Genomic DNA, 23,206 nt, shown 5'->3' with positions numbered 1-23,206 from the left:
CCTCCCATGATCCTGCTGGCTCTACCACTACCCCCACGCCCCTCTTTAGACATTTTGGGAAGCTTCCCAGAAGTCCAACATCCCCCGCTTTCTAATACCACCACTTCCTCCCCAATATTACCGGGCACCCACGTCATCCCTGCAGCTGCATCTGTCAGTCTGCTCCTCTGGTCTCAGCTGCAGGACTTCACAGTCCTACAGCCAGTCACAGCAAAGAAGTTAAAGACGTGACCAGAAGAAAGAACCAATTTGTAGCATGCATGCATAATAGGGACCCGGATATCCACATATGAATAGATGCATGTGTACGTATGACACATACATTTATACACACAGGAGAGGGGATAGCTGTCAGCTGAGGTGTGATTGATTGGTTCCAAGTTTTCCCATGTGTGTGTGCTACTTTGTCATTTAATAAGCAGTGGATATGTATTGGATTAATTCGGCAGCATTTACAATCAAATGTCTGTTAGCAGCTGTTGTAAAGACAACACAATAACACATCCTTGAGATAATGTAGGAATTTTCTTTCAGCCAAGGACACCTCAGCCCCTTAAAGTTCTCAGCCCCTTCTCTGCCTCATGAAGTTTTATTTTTTGTTGGTTTGTTTGTTTTATGAGACTGCACCCAGTGGGACCTTGTACCGTCCTTTGGGGGAGCTTCCTCCTCTTCATGGTCTTTTCCCTGTCTCTGGCAGACCGTAGTTGCAAGATGTGGAACCTGGTAACGGGGCAGGAGATCGCGGCTCTCAAGGGCCACCCCAACAACGTGGTTTCTATCAAATACTGCAGCCACTCCGGGCTGGTCTTCTCTGTGTCCAGCTCCTACATCAAAGTGTGGGACATCCGGGACTCGGCCAAGTGCATCCGGACCCTCACGTAAGTATTTCACTACCGGCCTGCTTTACCAGGCCAGATTTGAGAAAACTGCTTCCCTACTTGGATGTCCACTGATCACAGCACAGCCTGATTAGGTGGGCACAAAGGTCCTTACTGGCCCATAGGGGAACAAGGTGGTTTCTGAACAGCAGGGTGCTGAGCCTTTGACCTACACGGGCCGCTCCTACCTTTGTCTCAATCCTCCAGGAGCTACCATTTGAGATGGAATCCAAAACACCAGCAGGGGGCAGCAGCCTCGAGCCACCCACCATAGTCCTGAGCAGGGACACAAACTCAACAGAAGTCGGGTTCTGTCCTTGTTTGTGCATTATAAGCCACGAATTGCTAAGTTTGATACTTGAAAGGCAAACACAAGAAATTTAGGGCTGCAAACACAGGATATTTAGGGCTGCGAACGTATCCTGCATGATGTAGTAATCACAGATAATGTCACACATTTGGCTGAGCCTATAGAATGTAGACTGCCTGGAAGAGCCCTGCTGTATGTAATGAGCTTGGAGATGATGTGTCCACCATAGGTTCAACTGTTGTAGCAAAGGCTGTGGTGTGGGTTGTTGGTAATGGGGGAAGCTGTGCATGTTGGGAAGGAAAGAGCTGTATGGGAAAGCTGCCTTCCACTCAGTTTTGCTGTGAACCTAAAGCTATTTTTTTAATGAAGTCTGGGGAAGGGTAGTACACAAATAATATTATCACCTCTTTGAACAGATGAGGAAACTGGGGCTCAGAGAAGTTAAGTGATTTCTACATGAACCAGCTTCAGAGCCTGCCCCTGAGTCTTACAGTCTGTTTAGACCTGCCAGTGCATACCAACAGGTCATAGAGACATGTTGGGTAGTGTGTAGCTCCCTCTCCCTTTGGTCCTGCTTCCAGGGGAAGTCATTCTGCCCGCATAGGAAAGGCATCATGGAAGAGGCGGCTTTTCCAAAGTGGTCTGAGTGAAGCTTGTTCGTTTCCCTGGCCCGTGTGGATAGGCTCTTCTGACCTCTGGCTTTGCTTTCTTCTCTCTGAGTAGATCCTCGGGCCAGGTGATCTCAGGAGACGCTTGCCTAGCCACATCTACACGAGCCATCACCAGTGCCCAGGGAGAGCATCAGATCAACCAGATGGCCCTCAGCCCCTCAGGCACCATGCTGTATGTGGCCTCTGGCAATGCGGTCCGCATCTGGGAGCTTAACAGGTCAGTGAGAAGTCAGGAGAATAGGCCGAGGGAAGGTCCACAGACCTCAGCACGGTGTGGCCCACCGCAGGAAGTCCTGTACCTCCCGTCCCTCTCACCCTATGAACCTGTCTCCTGCCTCTGAAAACCTTGGTCCTTGATCTGCTTTGAAGGGAGAAAGAGTAGACTGGCCTGTCTGTTCCAGGTCATATTCCCTCCAACCCCTGTCCTCTTATCTAGGTGCCACTCCAACCAGCTCTCCCTGTTTGGGCCTCTCCCCTCTGTAGGTTCCAGCCTATTGGCAAGCTGACAGGCCACATTGGCCCGGTGATGTGCCTGACAGTCACCCAGACTTCAAACCAGCATGACCTCGTAGTGACTGGCTCCAAGGACCACTACGTGAAGGTACCTGTAACTGCCCTGACACCAGCTGGGGTCTGACTAGAGCCACCTCTGCCCTGAGGCCTGAAAGATGCTGCTCTCACTATCTCCGCCCATTCTGCCTTTACCCCGTTACCCAGGGAACACATAAAAAACAAGGAGACTTCTGGGAATTGCTGCTGGGCATCTCAGAGAAGACAGGAAGATGTGTGTGACAGTTAAGGGCATAGAATTATTCTGTACATGGTGAAAAATTAACCACCTAAATGTGTGAGGCTTGTAGGTAGAGCCTCTGAATGGGGTATGATGCAACCGTTAAAACAATAAATAGGGAAAAGATACAAAATATGTAAAAACCCACTAATTTGGCTTCCTCTCTATGGATATAGCTGGACACTTCGCATGGCCAGAAAAGTGGAGAAAAGTGGATAAAGGGGAGATGGGGGAGGTGGGACTGGCAGTGTTCTTCCAACAGTGCTCAAGGCCTGCCCCCAAACATGCTCCTCTCTGGGCTCTGCCCCTCCTCCTCTGCAGATGTTCCAGCTGGGTGACTGTGTGATGGGCACCATTGGTCCAACCCACAACTTCGAGCCCCCTCACTATGATGGTATCGAATGCCTGGCCATCCAAGGAGACATACTGTTCAGTGGCTCCAGGGACAATGGCATCAAGAAGTGGGATCTGGAACAGCAGGAGCTCATTCAGGTTCGGGGAGGGGAAGGGTGGAATGGTTCAGGGCAAGGCCCCACGCAGACCTTAGCAGAGCCCCTCCAAGACTGCCTGCTGTCTGCCATCTCCCTGCTGTCCCCACCCTCCTCTCCCTGCAGCCTGTGGTGTGGTTCCATTGAGGCCCTCTGTTCTATGCTCTCCACAAAGCCCTTGCTTCCCGTTTGAATGTACAGCATCCACTCTTGTGTGGAGCCCTTGGCTTAAACTTAGCTTTTCTGGAGGTACTTTTCCAGCAGTACAGAAGTTTGAACATGGGAATGCGCAGAAGGACCCTTCTGGGCTTTTGAGTCCCCTGACAGCGTAGCTCAGCCTGGCTCCTGGGAATGCTCGGGTGTCTTCTTGATAGCTGTAGACACCAGGAGCCAGGTAGCATCCACCAACTAGCAAGAGTGATGCTCTTGGGGCAAGCCCCCTCCCTTCCTTACTCCTTATCAGCCCTGACCCTCCCACAGCAAATCCCCAATGCTCACAAGGACTGGGTATGTGCCCTGGCCTTCGTTCCTGGCCGGCCCATGCTGCTAAGCGCCTGCCGGGCAGGCTTCATCAAGGTCTGGAATGTGGACAACTTCACACCCATTGGTGAGATCAAGGGCCATGACAGCCCCATCAATGCCATCTGCACCAACAGCAAGCACATCTTTACGGCCTCCAGGTGGGTGCTGGGCAGAAGGACCTCTTTGCTCCCCTCCCTCTTCCTAGAGTCAGTAGATTGACAATTGGCTCAGGGTCGAGCAGCTGTCCCCCGCAGATCCGATTCACAGAGCAGAACCCCACAGAGCCCTCCTCTCTATACCTCCTGTTCATCTGCACTGAGCACTAAGCACCCAGTGTCCTGGGTGCTCCACTAGGCAGGGGATCAGGGAGCCACTGACCCTCAGGCCAAGACTGGTCCTCCCAGCAATCCCGTGCAGGAGCTAAGGCCTGCCCTGCCACTCCCAAACCTCTGCTCCTCCAGCTGTGGGTGTGGCCCCCTGTGCAGGCAGTGCCAGGCCCCCAGTCCCAGGGGCCCTACTCAGCCGGGTTTCTTCTTCTCTCTCCTTGTTCCCACCATGTCCCATCTCTTCCCACCTCTCCTTTCTGCCTCTCTGCCTCTCCCCCCATAGTGACTGCCGGGTAAAGCTGTGGAATTACGTCCCTGGACTCACCCCCTGCCTTCCTCGACGAGTCCTGGCCATAAAGGGCCGCGCCACCACCCTGCCCTGACCCCCTCCCCAACCCACCCCCTTTCCTCTCTCATTCTTCCCTCTTGCCTTTTCCTGTCTTTCCCCCACCTCGATCTGAGCTGCTTCTTCACGGTATGAGATTGTTTTACTCTTGACCTTCTTATTCTCCCTTCGTGCCCTGCCTGGCCCAACACATTCCCCACCAAACTGTCTTGCAAGCATGAGCAGTGGGACGGAACCCTGGGCAGCAGAGAGCCGAGGGGGAGGCATTGAGGCCTGGAGAAAACAACGAGAAAGCCCAGGACACAGGTCCTGCGGTCCTGCGGGGTCCTGCGGTCCTGCGGGGTCCTGTGGGGTCCTGCGGGGTCCTGCGGGGTCCTGCGGGGTCCTGCGGGGTCCTGCGGGGTCCTGGAGACCATGGCCCGGCCCCCAGCTTTGCCCAGTGTCCTTCCCTGTGCCGTCCCCACTGGCCCTGAGCAGTATTTGCCTCTGCCCAGCCGTCTGTGAGGGAGGTGGGGAATCTGCCCAGCCTTTACTTTCGGGGGCAGCCAGCTGGGCTCACATCAAGGGCTGAGCATCCTTATTCTGTCCTCCGCAGTGACCTGACAGTGAAGTTCTGGAGCATGCGGCGGCTACCAGCAGCCCACCCTTGAAGTTAAGGCTGAGGGTGGCCAGACCCTCAGACCCAGCGGCCTCCACAGCTCGGGAAGGAAGCTGTGCCCCCACCTGACCAGACCAACCAGGTGTACTGAGGACAGAGGGTGTGGCCCTGCTCTGGCTCTGCTTCCTTTCACTGTCCCCTCTGTCCCTCCCCTGCCTCCTGTGAAAGGAGAGGCTGGGGAGGGAGTAAGCTGTGAAGTCAAGGGCATGGCCCCTCCTCCCCGGTTCCTTGCCCTCCCCACAACTGGTCACACTGTCTCCCGCTGAGGCAGCCCTGCCCTTCCTCTGGGCTGCCAGCCCAGGGTGACACTGTGAGGGAGCAGCCGTTCTAAGCCCTCCCCCACCTATCTTCCAGTGAGCCAGCCTCTTCCATGCCTCCCCCACCACCTACCTATCTTCCTGTGAGCTAGCCTCTTCCATGCCTCCTAGCCCCACCTCAGGAGCCACTGCACCTGCCTCTGAGCCCACCAACGTAGTTCTCAGGTAACCATGGAAACCATATGTAAGCCGCTGAGTCCTGCAGCTGACCCTATGGCCGCCAACACCCAACACCAGTGGGGCCCAGTCATTCCTTGGGGTCCCCTTCTGCTGAGGCCTCAGTGGAGCTGCTCTTACAATTCCTTTTGGGGGAGAAGGTCAGCAATATCACAGTTATTTATTTTTTATTTTTATGTTTTGCTGTTGCCTCCTGGAAACTGACTTGAAGTTTCTTCCCGTCTTCTTCCCTCCGCCCTTGGTGGGGGTCTTCTCTCTGGAGCTCCAGCCCCTGCCCTCCACCTCCACCTCCACCCTCCTTTGCTTGGTGTGCACAGGAGGGCGGGGCTTCTTCCATCCTTTGCAGCTCTGGCCACTGCTCCGGCTCTGCCCCGCCCCGGCATGCCTTCTAGTATAGCCCAGGTCTCTAGGCCGCCTGATGCCGCAGTGCCTTCCTCCATCCTGAGGCCTGGCATCATGCTGGGCAGCCTTGTGTCCGCAGCCCACATGTGTCTTCTACCTATGGGTGCCCACAGACTCTGAAGGTCAGAGACCACCCAAGACCATCAGTCCGCGACCAGGGAACTCAGGCTCCCTTGAGTCCTGTGTGGCCCAGTGGGATGCAGCTTGGTGGACTGTCCACTAGGTAGCGGCTTCGGTAGTAAGACTACCAACCTAACCCCCAGCTAATTATATCTCCGCCCCCAAGGGGACAGGGAGCCTCCTCAGCTTCTTTTCCACTAGTTGTTCTAGAAACAGATTTTCAAGCCTTAAAACCAGCCTGAGCCGAAGGCCCTCCCTCTTAGATTAGCACAAGGAGGTTCACACTCCTTCCTTGCTTCTCCTGCGGGGCTGTGGACTCAGCTGCAGGGATGAGGTGGAATGAGTGTCTGGCACCCCCTATCGGGACAGGCCTTGAGAAGGGGTCAACTCCATTCCTCACCCCTGGCTTCCCCTGCCCCAAAACTGGTCCATACTTACTCTACTGCTCCGCCAGCTCTCACATTCTGGGAGCGGTGAATGCCAGCTCCATTCAGAGGACATGGTGACGTGTGGACTTTGAAGAGTTAGCGTAGTGTGTCTGTACTTGTCTCTTCTCCCTTTGTGGCCAGGTACCTCGGTGCCTGTCTGTGTGGCCCTAGAATGGGAGGGTCCCTGCTGAGGATAGACCCTCTCTGAGCCAACCCAGAGCTGTGTCTGAGGCTGCAACTAAGAAGATGTCCCGCTTATTGTGGCCCCTGCTGGACATGGTGTTAAGTCTGGGTGTGTGGATACTCAGAACGATGCTCCTGGAAAGCGGGTCACCTGGAACCTAGACAGTCTGCTGCAGTGACCAGAAATCCTCCTTCCTCTGCTCATCCTGGGAGTGCTAAGAAACTGCCTTAGCACTCAGAAGTGACCGCGTCTTCTCCTCTATCCTCTCTCCCTGAATGGAAACCCTGCACCTCACATCCTGTAAGAAAACCCAGAACCCATCTGCATGACTGTTTACAAATTAGAGAAACACACGCGACTTATCCTGACCCCATGGGCTGGGCTGCCCAGCCTGGGGTGCCTGTACTGTATAGCTGCAAGGCCAGTTCTTGTACAAAGTGTGGTCTTACAGCCCCGCGAGAGGTGCTCACCGTCATTGCCCCTTCTGCCGTTTCTGATGGGCCACTACCTCATGGCGGGGCTGCTATGCTGTCCCAGCAAGTGTCATTGACTAAACTTGAAATACTTCAGAGCTCTGAGCGCATCGTCCCCCAGCCATTCTGAGCTGTGTTGTGGGAATGTTGGAGTCCCTGCCCACGCTGTCAGGGGTGTCCAAGGTACATAGTCGGGGCAGGCCTCTAGCTTTACTCATTGCACAAGAGTCCTACGTGTTGGAAGCACAAAATAGCTGTGATTTGAGCACAATAGTAGGTCTCTGGGTAGACAGTATGGGCAAACTTAGGCCCAGGAGGTTTTATGATTTGAGCACAATAGCAGGTCTCTGGGTAGACAGTATGGGCTCAGTCGTTAGTTAGACTAGGGATGCCCCTGACTCACCCATGTGCCCATCCTAAGACTTGAGACCCAGGCCACATCTGTATGCTGTGGGGCCCTCCCTAGACACCCATACCCCAGGCCTCTAAAAACCCGCCTATAGCTGTATCCCACCATACTGAGCCTGAAGAGCCTGGACCCAGGCTCGCATCTTCTGAGCTAACCTCCATGTTCATGCTCCCGGAGCTGATCGGCTTCCATCTAGATGGAAGCTGTCTACTGCCCCCACTCTTAGGCCGTCTCTGCACAGTCCTGGGCCAGGAACCATTCCAGTATTAACCAGCTCAGTGTTTGCTCTTGTTGGAGAGACTTGACTCTACAGCGGCCAGATCCTGGAAGGCTGTGCCTGGAGCCCGCTTTAGAGACTGCCAAGGAGGGAGAGAAGGCAAAGAACGAGAAGCTGACCCTGCCCAGCCCTTGATGTGGTCAGAGCGCCACCACCAGCTACTTAAAAAGGGACAGCTGTGGATCTATAGCCTCCCCACCTTTGCCCCAGCTGCGGGCTTGGAATTGTCTGAGGCTGTGTGGCTTGGGCAAAGGGCAGTTTAAAGCACAAAACCATGTGTGGAGGTTGCTGCCTCACTGGGACATTCTCGTGCTGCCCATTGTGGTGGTAGCACGGGCAGGAAGCTGTAAGGGCATTATCCCCTGCCCCGCCCTCTCCCCATTCCTGAAGGCCTCCCCTGGAGTCTGACGGACTGGGTGCAGCCACACGCCCTTGGCTGACCCTGGTTTGTTTGTGTGGGCAAGACCTGCCCTGCAGGAGCAATGAATCCCTTCCCACCATGTGGCCTGAACCTGTGGCATCTGATCCTCTGTCCTTTCAAACAAGAGACTGCTCGATGTGTCCTTTCTTGGAGCAATGGTGGGTGACCCCACTGAGCCCAGCTGTCCCCTCCTGGGGCCCAGGTCTTCACAGCTCCTCAAGTGCAAGAACAGAAAGCCCAGATTCTTTGACACCTTTTTCTCTCCCTGTGCCCACCCCTCTTCATCTCCAGCACCCAGCTTCCGCCTCTCCACCTTCGATTGTGTGTCCCAAAGGCTTTCTCGGAAAGTGGGAAATCGGTACTGCTGAAAGTCATAAAAGACCACCGATGTCTTAGTGCCCTGCCCTGCCCTCCCGACAGCTCCTACAGCTGTTGCCCCTGCCCGGGGCTGCGGGGCCTCCTTTGGCTCATGCGCTCTCCTGTGCCATGGTAGCACAAGGTGTGTATATGTTTTGTACCTCTGCTGATGACTGTACATAGTGTATGAAAGTTATTTAAACCTCACGCTGTACATTTCTGTTATGGAATTGGATGTGTGTGCTCTGAGGATTTGTCATAAATAAAGCTCGAATGACCATTGTCTGTGTGGAAGTGTGTCTTGTGGGCTGTTGACCTGTGACTGGGAAGTTGTTTAGGGGTTGGTGTATGAGACTGGCCTTTGTGTCTGGGCCCCATGGGAGAACAGTGCTCTATGATGAGTTTAGGGTTCCTTGGAGTATGTTACCTTCTCCCCACCCTCCATGTGGCCTGCAAGGCCTGTGACAAGTACAGTCGTTGAAGAGCAGGCACTAGCATTGACTGAGTACACAGTACCAAGGTACTGTTCAGGACATTTGCTGGACTATCCCTATTTCTGGTAATAGATGAAGGCCTCTTTATGCAGTGAGAACAGCCACAGAATGGGAGTGACTCATCAGGACAGGGCTGGGATTTGATCAGCCTGTACCACCAAAGCATCCACTCGTCACTCCCAGAATGCATGCCTTCTCTAGGACTTGGGACGGCCTGTGTGGGGTACACACGGACATGTTTCATTTCTTTGCCACTCACAGAGAGATGACAGAAGTGTAAATATATTGAAAACTCATACAAAACCAACTCTGTGATGGTTGTGATTGTTATTACTGGGTCAGTGTTTTTCAGTCTTTTGAAAGCTGTGTTCTCCACCACCCTTTTTCATTTTTCGGGCTGGGAATGGAACCAAGGGCCTCATGCATGCTAAGTGCATGGCCTATTAACTGATTTTCCCTTCCAGTCCCAACTACATTCTGCTTTGCCATCTCTCTAGATGTACTCTGGTGTGTCTGGCCCTCTCCTTAATACCATCTAAGGTTAGAAGATTCTATGCCTTCTATATAGCCAGGGGGCCAGGAGCATCTTTTGTTGCTTTATTTCCCAAATGTAAAGCCAAGTGGCTTCTGAGCCCTCATGCGTCCCTGCTGTTTATACTGAACAAGCCAGAGTGATTCTGAAAGAGACTTCTGCTCCTCCTGCAGAAGAGCAAGTGGGAGGGTCCTTAGCCACAAAGGGAGACACAGTGGGCAGTCCTGCCCTGTGTCCCAGGCTCTTGGACAGACACAGAACCTCCTGCCCAGGAGAGTGGTATGGCTTCCTGAAGATCATTGATTCTGGCTGGCCCGCTGAGCCCCACCCCGTGCCAGTCTCCTGCCCCACCCCTGCTCCCCAAAGCTCATGTTTTATGTAAGATCCTACTCTATTCCGTGGACAGATGCAGCCCACTGTGAACTGTGCCACGTGACAGTTAGATGTAGGTGAAACTGGGAGGGGGAGCTTCTGTAGTCTCCCCTTTCCTCTGTCCCCTCCCTTCATCCCCCAGAAGGTTGGTAGCAACAGTTTTCCCATATTCAGGTCAGCCTGTGGGGACATCAGCACCTTTGGCCATGCGCCCAGAATTAAGAGATTCTTAAATATGGGGGCTACAAAGATGGCCCAGTGGTCAAGAACACTGGCTGTTCTTTCTAAAAGTTTGTTTAGCTGGGCAGGAGTGGTGCATACTTTTAATCCCAGCACTCAGAAGACAGTGGCAGGTGGATCTCTTGAGTTTGAGGCCAGCCTGGTCTACAGAGTGAGTTCTAGGACAGTTAGGACTACATGGAGAAATCTGTCTCAAAAAAATTTTTTTTAATTTTAAGTGTGTATGTGTATATGCCAATATCTTCCTCAGTCATACTCCACCTTGCATATTTATTTATTTGTATTTTATTTATTTTTGATTTCTTGGAACAGGGTCTCAACTATGCAGTCCTGGCTGGCCTTGAACTCACTGTGTAGACCAGGCTGGCCTCGAACTCACAGAACTGTGCCTGCCTCTCCCTCCCGAATGTCTTCAGGCCTTGGCTCCACCTTATTTTTGAGATAGGTATCACTGAATTGAGAGCTTTCTAGTTCGGTCTGGCCAGCCAGTCCTGGGGATCCTCCAGTCTCTGGTTCCACAGAGCGTGGGTTACATGTGTGCACCCCCACACCCTGCTGCCTTCTGTAGGTTCCAAGAGGATAGACTCACCGTGCTTGTGCCGCAGTCACGAGCGACTAAGCCCCTCACAAGAATTTGATGCCGTTCATTGTCTAAGTCCGGTGGGACCTCAAAAGACACATTTTTCCAAATCCCTCATTTTATACACAAAGGGAATTGAGGCCGGGCAAGGCAGACAGAGCTAGCAGAAGTGATAGCAGGATAGAACAGGCCCTTGAATCCATTCTTGCATGCCTATTTCTTGGTTTAACTAAAGTGAATGCAGTGACATGTGGGGACACCCAGTCTTGGAGGAGGTTTTAGTTCAAAACCCACTTACTGGTTGTTCTGTTTGATTTTATTTTTAAGATATAGTATTTATCCTGGCACATTTGTCCTTTGGGGAGAGGGAAGGAGCTATAAGGTATTAGTGAGTCTTGGCTATTTCCATTTACTCCCATGTATAAAATGTTTAGCCCAGAAAGCTTCCTAGTAGTCACTGAGGGCAGCCTATGATGAGCCAGGAAACAGGCCAAGGGGAAAATGTGAGAAAAACCTCCTGGCTGATGACCTCTAATGCCACCCTGGAGTTTGTTTGCAAGCAGGTGAGCTTAGGATAATGCAAGAAAGATGTAGGCCTAGGGGGACCAGCAAAGAGAGGGGGCAGGTCTTTTTTTTTTTCCAAGACAGGGTTTCTCTGTGTAGCACTGGAGCCTGTCCTGGAACTCACTCTGTAGACCAGGCTGGCCTCTAACAGAGAACTGCCTGCCTCTGCCCTCTGAGTGCTGAGCACCTCAGGTGCCTGAAGGCTTGTGTGCCGGAGACACCTGGGAACTTCAAGGCATGGGCCTATGAAGCCAGACTTCACAGTTGACAGGGCTCCAGCCAAGTCCAAGCATGCTTGCCCACTGAAGAAGCTTGCATTTTTTTAAGGAAATGAGATTGTTTCCTATAAGCTTTGCCGACTGACTGAAGGTTTTGGTAACAGGAAACAAGAAGGTAAGGGGAGAGGGGCTATAGGAGTCACAGATGACCCTGTATAGACACAGAACACCCCAAGGACTCATTGTCAGGCAGATCCCAGTAAGACTGATTCCAATAGGGGCACGAGAAAGAGCAAGTCCCCTTAGTGTGCCAGGGGAAGGATGCTTTGGGGCTGTGGTTTGGGTGGTACCCAGGGGCAGCCAGCCATATTGCTGCTTTTTTATAGAGTGGTCCTACCTACAGAGTTAACCATGATCTCTGAACACACACACACACACACACACACACACTAATCACTTTCCTGCTTCAACTAGCCAGGGGAACACTGCTGTTTACCAATAAGAACACTGCCCAGCCACTAGGAGAGTTCAAAAGCAGCCTGGGCTAAGTAGCAGGACAGTATCTCAAATAAAATAAAGGCTGCTATGGTGACACGCATCCATAATCCCAGCACTCAGGATGCAGAGGCAGGAGAATGTGAGTTTGAGTCCAGCCTGGAAGCATGGCAAGACCCTGTATAAAAACAAAACAAACATCTGCTAGTACAAATAAATTCTAGATACCGCATGTGTCTAACGCCCAGTCTGTAATTCAAGTTAGTTCAAAGAAAAGTGCTTACTGTGACCTTAGATCACGTGGTTGCACAGGAGTGGGCACAAGGCAGCAGAGCCAGAGAAGCCAGCCCGACCCAGAGGATTTCTACACACCAGGCAGCTCATGACCACAGACTGACATCCAACTCCACAAAAAACTCATGCTTTCTCTTCTTATTAGCAAGGTTCTACAGGGACACATCAATTCTAGTAGAGGACTGAGGAGGTGGCCTGATGTCACAGTGTTATTGGTGGCAAGCCTTGGTCTTGGACCCTAGCATGCGGGCTCAGTAGTATCTCCTTCGGAGCCTCCTCATGCAGAGGCAGGAGGAAAGGGTCTTAGCTGGCGTCTCGGGGCCCTTGGCTTCTAGGATGTAGAAAGTCTGTACAGTGAGGCAGCTGACTATGGGGTCAGGGTCTCTCTGCATGTACTTGAAGGCTGTAACAGAACACAGGGAATGGTACAGTGAACAGAAGGGACCAGGTGGGGCAGCAGGGCCCTGGCACTGCTTGGAGGAAACCCAGTAACTTCTACAATGTAAGCAGAGATGTCTTCTACAAATCCACACTGCCCAAATTGCCCCTGGCTCAGGGCGACACAGGACAGGCTGTTCTTTTGGTCCTCCCACTTGTCCCTCCCTAGGGCTGCCTTTCTCTCCCATTCTGTGTGAAGTCCTCTGATCCTCTAGGAGAACTGCAGCCCAGGACAGAGCCACACCTGGGGGTCTCTGCCATGAATGCAATGGAAGGGTAAGAGAGAAGAGATAATGGCGCAGTGTACAGGGGACATGTCCCAGGGACAGTGAGAACACAAAGGTCCCCACACTATAACATGAGCAGGGATGAAGTCCCTGAGAGGGTGGGCTGGGGACACTGTGGTACCCCTGGGGAGAAGGTAGCTCTTTCCTAAGGAGAATTTAAGGGACCAGCCTGGCAGACAAACAGCCTCAACAGCAGTGAGAGTGAATGGGTGTGGGGAGCTCTGACCAGAACCCCAGACCCACGTGACTTGGAGATGCAGCTTTTGCCCTCCTGGATGATGATCTTTAGGAACCCTCCTGCCCTCATTTCCAAGCCACCCCTTTGATGCTAGTACTCCTAAAGATACAAGCAGCAAGCAATAGGATGGCCACTTACCCATATATTCCTCCTCCATTTCCTCTTTCTCAGTCATGGTGAGGTCCCGGATGATCTGACCTACAGGGGCACACAGGCACTCGGTGGGCTCACAAGGGGCCAGTGGGCCCTAACTGTAAGTTCCCCAGTAAAAGTCATCACCCGTCCTTTTGTCTGTCTTTCCCATCCTTGGTGACCAGCCTTAGGGCTGGACTTGCTCCAAGAAAACGAACTGCTTTTCCAATTCTGCAAAGAACTCGTAAGTAATTGGGCCAGGTGAAGATGTAGATAAACTCTGCCACAAAAGAGGCTTGTCTATGGGGTGGCAGGAGGTAGCGTCTACCTGTCACTGAACTTCCCCCACTCGGGACTACACACAGGCCTGATGCTCCACCCACCCTTTGGGAGCTGTGCTGCCTTGGTTTCTTAAGAGTTGGCCCATTCTACTACAGACAGGGCTCCCTGTGTTGGTCATTGCCAAGGACTCTATAATTGCCGTGGTTCCTGTAATTTTAGAACCTCGCACACCTAGCCTTCGATCTGAACAACCCAACTTCAAGGAGACAGTAGCTCTAAGAAGACAGAGAGCCATCATACCTGCAAACCACACAGCCACCTGGCGGATGGGGCCCTGCGGACTCTTGAAGAGAGTCACGCTCTGCTTCAAAAACCAGAGCGCCTTGCTCTTTTCCTGCTGCAACTGGAAGAAGCATCGTTAGAAGGCACAACTAAAGTGGTACCTGCCAACTCTCTTGCCTCTCACAGTCTAAATGGGGGGGGGGAGGTCAAGGGAAATTGTCCCAACTGCAAAACAAAACAAAACCAAAACCAAAACAGGCTTCAAAATCTCTTATAAATTCATGCATCCCAGCTTCTAGAACCTTATTTCTTCCACGAAGCCTTCCTAGACTGACCAAGCCACAGTCCTTGACATAATGAGTAGTCTTCAGTTCTATTGGTGTGTAGATTTACTTGTTCCCCGTAGTCTCAGGCATTTGAATATTAGGTCCACAATTGATGGCATTGTTGGGAAGGTTTAGGAGTTGTGGCCTTGTTGGAAGTGTGTCACTGGGGACAGGCTTTGAGAGTTTAAAGACTTGTGCCATTTTGAGTTTGCTCTCTCTGCTTCATGCTTGTGGTTCAAGATATGAGCCCTTAGATCCCTGCTCCTGCTACCATGCCTTACCATCATGGACTCTCATCCTCTGGAGCTGAAAACCCAAAGTCTTCATGATGTTTAACCACAGTGTTTAATAGACAAGGAACGAATTGGCTAAGCATTACCCCTCCTCCATTCCTACCCCATGAAGATGACCCTTCTGCTGGGGTCAAGCCTGTCTTCGAGCAGGAGCTGGGTGGAGTGCCTGCCCTGCCTTTTATTAGAAAGCATATTTCTCTCCCTTACCCTTTCCCAAAGACTCAAAATTACCAAGTCATGTAGCTAGCTCTCCAGGGCAGACAGGAAGTACCGAGCTGGCAGAAAGCACCACTCGGTGGCCAGCACAAAGGAGACACACTGTTCAATGAGCTATTCTCCGTTGCTGCTAACCCAGGCTGCAGGGGGAAGACTGACAGATGGCTTGTTGGGGGTGACGGGGTAGTGGCATGGGGGTGGAGGGATGGAGGTGGTGGTGGGGCAACTCCCATCAGGGCAGAATGATGAGTCAGCAGCTGGCTTACCAGGGCACTGAGGATGGTGAATGCATCATTCTTGGCGAAGATCACTTTGAGTTTGGACCAGCCCATGATGGTAGCTACATTGCAGAGGCCGAGCCTACAGATCTGAGGAGATAGGAGGCTCAGTATGAGGATCATGGGAGTGAGGTTGGACAAAGATGCAGAGGGGTCCAGGAGGGAGACAGGTGGCAGCCCATTTGACCTTGGTGGATTGACCCTGCAGGGATCCAGGCTTAGGAGAAATGGAGAGCCTGTCTAGACATCTGGCTCTATGATAACCTCTTTTTTCCCCATGAACAAGAGGAAGTGACAGTTCCAATGCCTTTTCCAGTTGCTGTGATAGTAACACTGAGTCCCACAGCAGCATGACTCTACAGCACAGCCGTTGGCACCATGGCTTTCCAACCCCAAAGCAGTCTCTCTGAAAACAAATATCAGACTTTTGCTATATAACCCAGGCTAGCTTCAAATTTGCACATTAAGACTCTTGAGTGCTAGGCTCATGGAAGTATACCACCTCACTCAGGTTCCTTAAGGTCTTGGCACCCCACCTGAGTAGTCTCTGCTCTACATCAAGGTTGACTTGGTCAGGAAGATCACTTTGTTCATCAGGAGGGACCCATCCCTTTTTGTCAGATGCTCAGCAGCATCCTTGGATGTAGTGGTCTAAGTGGCCTTCTGTTACAAATCAAGTCAGCAGTTTCCTAGTGTCTGCTATGGTACATGCTTCTGGTTTTCTGGGCCCAGGGCTTGGCCTGTCATAGTCTGGGCCTGTCTGCTCTGCCCAGCATACAACCCACACCAGGAGCTCTCCATCTCCCCTCATTGGTAAGGCAAGGGCAGAAAACAGTCTGGACAAAGTCCACAAGAGCCAAGGCAAGGCAGCAGGGAGAAAGCTAGTGCCACCATGAGACTTCCGGCATCTGGGTTTGCATGACAGTGAGCTTCTACTGGGTCAGGCTGCAGCTGGAGGAGAGTCAGTCCAACAGCCCGGCACCTCTGCTCACTGAACCTCTCCAACTTCAAAAGCCTAGTGGGTCCTCTCAGTGTTACACAACACTGTCACAGCCCTGCCCAAGGGCTTGCCATGCTCTGCATTAACTTCCAGAGAGAACCGAATGCCAGGCTCCAGGCTCCAGCTTCTCACCTCCATCACGTTGACATTTGCATCCTTCAGGTGTGACACAAGGAGGACCAGCAAGTTGAGGATATGGTGCCTCAAGGGAAAGACAAGGGTCATCCTGGAGACCTTAGTTAGGATGCTTCCGTAGATCTCGAAGGCTATCAGGCGCAGCTGCTCTGACTCCTGGAGAAGAGGAGACCCTCTCAGGAAGACAGCGGCACCCCTGCACCTGCACTGGTCACCCAGGTCAGAAGGATTCTGAACCCTGCTCCCACCAACCAAGTTCCCGTGCATACCCCCCATCCACTTACTCAACAACACAGCTCTCCTGTGCTGCTCTCATCTGCCCTCTTTTGACTATTACAAAACAAGGTACGGATGCCGTCGGATTCCCAAGGACATTAAGGAGCCAAAGAAATTGGGGGTTAAGAAAGGGCTTTTTGTAAGATAGAACCACCCTTCTCTATTGGTCCACAGCGCCCCCTAGGGGAAGAGAGCAACTTCTCCATCCCTCCCGGGGCTTTACCTCCTCAAAAAAGTGTGCCAAAGTGAAGGTCAGCTCGATGATGAAGGAAGAGGTGTGATGCAAGCTAAAGTCCATGATGATGCGCTGTAGCATAAGGAAGGTCTCCATCACCAGCTCGCAGCTGCAGGAGTAGCAGCAGCTCAGCACGTACGGCTGCAGGATGTAGAAGTGCCTCATCTACAGAGTGACAGCCGCTCAAAAGCAGAGTCAGGAAACTCTGACCCCACGGACATTTCCCATCAATCCCACCCCACACACAGACCAGTGGGCACAAGCTCTCTTGATTTTCACTCTGGAAGTAGGAATGGCACCAACACTGGATGGTGGTCAAACTGGACTATCAAAAGGGTACCTAGCCAGGAACCTTCTGCCCTCCACAGGCAGAGGTGAGAAGACAGAAATGTTCCATCAACTGCACCATAAAATCCTCTCTTTGTTCCTCCTCACTCCTGATGATACCCATCTCCAGAGACCTGGGTGGAACATCTGGGGTCCTGGAATTGACTGGGCCTGTTCTCTGAAGTGACCTACAGGGCAACTTCCTCCAGGACCATTCCTAGACCAGAGGAAGCGTGAATGGCTCCAGCCCACCTGGATTCTGTGCTTGCACAACTGGCCTCAAGAGGACCCATACTCTGATTCCAAGAGTGTGTCCCGCCCTGTCTGTAACTGGACACGCTAGCTCTCCAGATCCACCCGATCCTTCTCTGGGTGCCGTGTCCTTGGCCCCTATCCCAGTTTCACCGTGTTTTTGTGCTTTGTGAAGATTTCCGCGATCTGCAGGAATAGATGCTCTATGGCTGACTCCTCACACTTGAACCAGTCTACCAGAACCTTGGTGGAGACTTCATCCACAGCACCGGCCACATCTGGACAGCGGAGCAGCTGGCAAAAGGAAACCAAGAATGACAGAAAGGTAGGCAAGGGAACAACTGAATCTAGATTCTGGCTTGTTAGCAAAATCATGTTCTTAGAGCCTTGGTCAGAGCTTAAAGTTCACATCCTGTCATTCGTCTATGGTGCAAGTCTTCCTCAGGCGTCTTTGAGAAGGGATGATGGGAGACAGTAATGAGAAATGAGTGTAGCCGTCACAGATCCCAGCACTGGAGAACGTTAAAGACACGGCCATGAACTGACAACATGCCACAGGTTGAAAACAGCTACAAAGCATCATGAATGGGAGCTTACAAAGGAGCCAGATATTGATTGAACTATACTTGAAGATAAAGAAAACTTCATGAAGCCTACGTCTTTAGACTAGAAGACAATTAGATAAGATAATAGGAAGGGACTCCAGCAGACAGAGGAATGTGTGTGTCATTAAAATGGAAAGGATTCCCAGAGGACAGACAAGTGAGTGTGTGTGTGTGTGTGTGTGTATGTATGTCTGTGGGCATGTGTGTACATCTCTGTGTCATATGCATGTGTGCGTCTGTCTGTATATATGTGTGTGTGTGTCTGTGCGTGTGCATATGTGTGCCTATGTCTGTGTGCATGTGTGTGCCTATGTCTGTGTGCACACATGTGCCTGTGTGTGTGCATGTACATGCCTATGTCTGTGTATGTACATGTGTGTCTGTCTGTGTATATGTGCACATGTTGGTGTGTGTGTGCATGTGTATGTCTGTGAGTGTATGTATGTGTCCTTGTCTCTGTGTCTGTGTGACTGTGTGTCTGCCCTTAAGGCAAATATGTCTTTCTGTTCTCATCAAGCCACTAAACAGATCTACCATAATTTACTCATTAGCTAAGCAAATTTCTTAAATTCTATGAGCCTGAATTCTGCCTTCTACAAAGTGAGAATTAAGGTGCCTGGGCTCAGTTCTTAAGTACCCTGGTTTAAACTGCACAGCCCTGTCTGTTTTAAATTCTTCTGTCTGTGACTGCCTGTGGATGGAGGTAACAGTGAGCAAGAAGGTTTCCTCTTATTTTATGTGCATTGGTGTTTTGCCTGCATGTCTCTGTGAGGGTGCAGGTCCTCTGGATTGGAGTTACAGACAGGTGTGAGCTGTCATGTAAATGCTGGGAATTGAGCCCAGGTCCTCTGGAAGAGCAGCCAGTGCTCTTAATCTCTGAGTCATCTCTCCAGCCCTGAACAAGAAGTTTTAAGGGACTGGAAAATATTGCCGAGTGTTCATAGCATGGCCTCTCACATACGGGTATGGACCCACTTTCTTAACTGGTACCTAAACCCCACTGGTTCCCCACTTTAAAACTGTCAGAGCTCCCCCTCCTGCTGCTGAAAATGGGCTTCACCCATCTCCCTACCTGAATGCCCTAACTTACACATGCTAACTCCACTCCAGCCTGAAATTCCAATAAGAGTGGCAGCTGAGCAACTGCTTATGTGGGTGTCTACTCTTTTCAGCTGGGCATTAGCATTTGAGGGAACTTCTAGAGTGTTCCGTAGTACCAGCTGTGCCTAGATCACAACTGTAAACTCCAGAGCTTAGAGCACACTAGTTCCTGCACCCTACCTGGAGCGATTCTGAAGAACCAGGCACCCAGGAGCAGTTTTTAAAAAGGTGGTGTAAGGCTTAGCATCTCCTAGAGCAGTGGTTCTCAACCTTCCTAATGCTGCAACCCTTTAATACAGTTCCTCATGCTATGGTGACCTCCAACCACAACATTATTTCGTTGCCACTTCATAACTGTAACTTTGCTACTGTTATAAATCATAATATAAATATCTGATATGCAGGATTTTCAACCCCTGTTGGAGTTTGCAACCCCCAGGTTGAGAACAGCTGTCCTAGAGGCTTCTAGTATGCAGCAAGGGTTCAAAACCACTGCTCTAATAAGGTGGCCCTCCTACATGTAGGCTAGTCTCCTGTGCTGTTTCTCTAAGCTAAGCCCAAGGAGCACCTGCCCACAACAGCTAGCAGAGTGTTTTTAGAAGATGAAGGCTTAACCCAGGTCAGCTGGCTCAAGCCTCTTGGGGAAGGACCCAGGAGTCTGCCTTTTGAACAGCATCCCCAGTGATTTGATTCCACCAAGGCCTGAGACCCGCTGCATGAATGCACCCCCAGCTAGTCAGACCCCTACATCCTCCAAGAGAATCCTTAGCATACTTAGCAAGTGTCTGCTAGCATCTTAGAATGAAGATCATGTTTGCATCCTGGTATTGTGGCTACTGTATTATCTTCTGCTGGTATTCAAAAGTAATCCACTTTTTACTTATCTTTTAATTAGGTAGGTTGGTGTTAGTGAGATGGTTCAGTGGGTAAAGGCACTCACTGTCAAGTCTGAGACCTGAGTTCGATCCCCGGGACCCACCTGGTGGAAGGAGAGAACTGACTTGTGCATGTTGCCCTCTGACCTCCACGTGCGTGTGCACTGAGTTTGAAGCTAGCCTGATCTATCTAGGAAGTTCCAGGTCAGCCAGGGCTACCCAGTGAGGACCTGTCTCAAAAAGGGGTGGGAGAATAGAGAGAGATAGTGGAGGGAGTGAATAAGAACAAAATTGCAGTGTTGTATGTGTATGAAAATGTCACAGTGGAACTCATTTCCTTGTGTACCAACTAAAAAGTTAATTCAAAAATAAAAATGCAATGAAAAGAACAGGACATAGAATATTAGAGAATAATTTAACCTTATACACACACACACACATTCACACAGTCATACACATACTCACATACATACCCACCTCCCCCACACTCTCACACACTCATACACTCACACACACTCATTCTCACGCACTCAGATATTCACACTTTCACACACTCTCATACTCACACGCACTCACAAATACAGTCACATACTCATACACACTCACATACATGCATACACACTCATACATTCACACACACTCACACACATTCACACACTCACATACTCACACACACTCTCACACACTAACATACTCACACACACTCTCGCACACTCACATACTCACACACACACTCACACACACTCACACACGCACACACACTCATACACACACTCACCCCACACACATGATCACACACTCACATACTCATACACACTCATACACACTCACATACTCATACACACTCACATACTCACACCCATACTCATACACACTCTCACACACTCACATACTCATACACACTCATACACACACTCTCACACACTCACATACTCATACACACACTCTCACACACTCATACATACTCACAAACACTCTCACACTCACATACTCATACACACTTATACACACACTCACCACACACACTCTCACACACTCATACACACTCACAAACACTCTCACACATTCACATACTCATACACACTCATACACACATACATACTCATACACTCACACACACTCATACACTCACACACACTCATACACTCACACACACTCTCACACACTCACCCTCCACACACATCTTCATACAAGCAAAGGCATGCAAGTGACTCTCTTTAGGTGCTGTAAAGATGAATGGCTTTATAAAATTTATATATATTAATTTTCTACACATTTCCCCCTGTCTGGTGACTGAATTATAGAGTGGATCAGGTGGCTAGTCAAAGCTGAAGTAACTGCAAGAGAGAGAACTAGTGTACTACAAGCTCAGCGCAGTCAAAGCCTTGAGATTTGAGGAGGATAGAGATGTATGACTCAAAGAAACCTTACCCACATTCCCTAGCCCGTCGCTGGGCATGGGTAAACGAGGCCACTTTTCTTCCCCAGGAGCCTTCTAGAGGAGTCCCCTGGGTCCACTTGCTTCCCAGGAAGCTGTCCCCACCACCCTCTGCCCACTCTTCTCCAGTCACCTCTGTCAGGAACACCAGGGCTGTGAAGTAATGGGCACAGTTTGGGTTCTCCAGGGTTCTGATGAGGAAGCTGAAGACAGGACGATTGTGCCAACAATTCTTGTCAACCAGGGACCTGAGATAACATTAGGGTGCTCAGAATAAGACCGTCTTCTCAACCACAGGAGAGGACCAAAAGCACAGAAGGCCCTCCACCCAGGGACTGGATGCAGCTTACCTGGCCAGCAGAGTGACTCCATCATAGTGCTTTTCAGGGCTGACAAGCAATTCCCAGCCCCCAAGTGTCTGAATGTAAGACATGTGGTCTATGTACCCCGAGCTCCGCAGTAAGGTCTTCAAGGCCTCTACAGAAGAACTGAGGACAGAGCCAGAGGCAGGGAGTCACTGTCAGCCACGCCCTTGACCTCCTAAACCCATGTGGGATACCCACCCATCATATGAATTATGAACCTGGCCGTGGAATGGCAACTGAAGCAAGCAAGGGCTGTGGGGAAGGGGTCTCCCAGGTGGCACGGGAAGCCTGCAGAGGCTGGGGAAATGCCACACTGGGTCTGTGGCACAGCAGTCTTGTTTTGATTTTATCCTGATACAGAACCCACATCCACCTGGGCAGCCACTTTAAAGTCTTTTCAAGGAAGTCGAAGAAGGTTTCTTGAGACAATATGTGAGTAATAAAGTCAGTGTGGAGGGTGAGAGCTGGCCAAGTCAGCGGGGTGCCAAGATGCCGGCACGTGGGTCATAGTCCATAGCACACTGACCCAGAGCCCAAGGTACCTCACGGGGTCCACACATTCCATTTCAAGCAGCTCGTCCTGGGTCACAGTGCTCCCTCTAGTCACCAGGAAAGAGATTTGGAAAAGTAGTGCCACAAACATAGAGGCGAAGAAGGTTTGCACCTCTGACCGCTGACTCGGTATCATCAGCAGCTCATGGATGGCCCTGGTGACCTGGAGTGAAGAGAGCAGGATGTTATCATCGTTATTGTCCTTTACAGGTCCTATCACCCAGATAGGCCTGCCCAGTGCAGTCATCGATGTTACCAGCAAGTGAAGACCGGGCGTGGTTATCCCAGGCTGCTTCTGGAATGCACTTATGTGCTCTTGTGACTATGGGTCTTGCTTCAGCCTCTCAGAGTCCTTGAGTATTCAGGCACCCCTCGCTGCACCCCCATATTCAAAACTAGAAACGGATTCTTCTGTTCTAGGCAAGTCAATTGTCTGGAAATCCTCCTTCCAGCCCAACCTGGAGACTCTGCCACTAGAATGGCCCCTTAATGGTTCTAGTTCATAGCGCCCAAGCTAGCCCAGCAGAAATCCCAGTGTGTTTCCCTCCCAGCCCGCTCCACTTGCCCCTCCATACAATTGGTGTTGAGAGCACTGTTCCATGGCTGGTCTCCTGGTCCTTGGGTGTCTGGGGTGAAATCAGCCTCTGCAGCAGATATTCCATGATCATTTGGTAGCCTTTCGGGAAGGAAGCCAGGATTTCCCAGGACTTATGTGTCCCTCTGTGGAGTCAGAAGCCACCAACAGTTACAGGCAACACATTTTCCGCTGTTGCTCAGTTTCCCAAAGGGCTCTCAGCTCCTTAGCCCAGGTCTAGCTCCCTGCTTTCATCCTGTCCTATTGCTTCTCTTCGCTCTTTCCCATTTCATCACCTCCAGACTCCCCTGTTCTATTGTACAAACGGGCAGATGTTCACTTAACCTGTGGGCCTG

The 23,206-nt window shown here is 51.2% G+C and overlaps 2 protein-coding genes across 6 annotated transcripts in view; one reads left to right on the top strand and one right to left on the bottom strand.

Moving 5' to 3' along the window:
- The window catches only part of Kif21b (kinesin family member 21B), a 48,563-nt gene extending 39,729 nt beyond the window's left edge, over window positions 1-8,834 (top strand). For 2 of the 4 annotated variants that reach the window (XM_040737345.1, XM_013115879.3), the window contains 7 exons: window positions 698-878; window positions 1,912-2,076; window positions 2,343-2,460; window positions 2,971-3,141; window positions 3,618-3,817; window positions 4,269-4,460; window positions 4,927-8,834. In XM_040737345.1, the coding sequence (XP_040593279.1) occupies window positions 698-878; window positions 1,912-2,076; window positions 2,343-2,460; window positions 2,971-3,141; window positions 3,618-3,817; window positions 4,269-4,368 (935 nt within the window). In that variant the 3' untranslated portion in view covers window positions 4,369-4,460; window positions 4,927-8,834. The remainder of the gene's footprint in view (window positions 1-697; window positions 879-1,911; window positions 2,077-2,342; window positions 2,461-2,970; window positions 3,142-3,617; window positions 3,818-4,268; window positions 4,461-4,926) is intronic. The other 2 variants (XM_040737347.1, XM_040737346.1) reach the window with 1 other exon arrangement.
- Window positions 8,835-12,129: 3,295 nt separating this feature from the next.
- The window catches only part of LOC101828187 (maestro heat-like repeat-containing protein family member 7), a 36,809-nt gene continuing 25,732 nt past the window's right edge, over window positions 12,130-23,206 (bottom strand). Inside the window, exons 12-22 of one of the 2 annotated variants that reach the window (XM_040739085.1) lie at window positions 22,852-22,996; window positions 22,267-22,439; window positions 21,710-21,847; window positions 21,493-21,607; window positions 17,494-17,634; window positions 16,750-16,926; window positions 16,248-16,406; window positions 15,104-15,205; window positions 14,021-14,123; window positions 13,445-13,504; window positions 12,130-12,746 (exon numbers count right to left, since the gene is read on the bottom strand). In XM_040739085.1, the coding sequence (XP_040595019.1) occupies window positions 12,595-12,746; window positions 13,445-13,504; window positions 14,021-14,123; window positions 15,104-15,205; window positions 16,248-16,406; window positions 16,750-16,926; window positions 17,494-17,634; window positions 21,493-21,607; window positions 21,710-21,847; window positions 22,267-22,439; window positions 22,852-22,996 (1,465 nt within the window). In that variant the 3' untranslated portion in view covers window positions 12,130-12,594. The remainder of the gene's footprint in view (window positions 12,747-13,444; window positions 13,505-14,020; window positions 14,124-15,103; window positions 15,206-16,247; window positions 16,407-16,749; window positions 16,927-17,493; window positions 17,635-21,492; window positions 21,608-21,709; window positions 21,848-22,266; window positions 22,440-22,851; window positions 22,997-23,206) is intronic. The other variant, XM_040739086.1, reaches the window with a different exon arrangement.

Source organism: Mesocricetus auratus, unplaced genomic scaffold (assembly GCF_017639785.1).
Source record: "Mesocricetus auratus isolate SY011 unplaced genomic scaffold, BCM_Maur_2.0 Super-Scaffold_100676, whole genome shotgun sequence".
Taxonomy (NCBI): Eukaryota; Metazoa; Chordata; class Mammalia; order Rodentia; family Cricetidae; genus Mesocricetus; species Mesocricetus auratus.
Note: the sequence above shows the minus strand (reverse complement) of the source record. Positions and strands in the feature narration are given on the sequence as shown.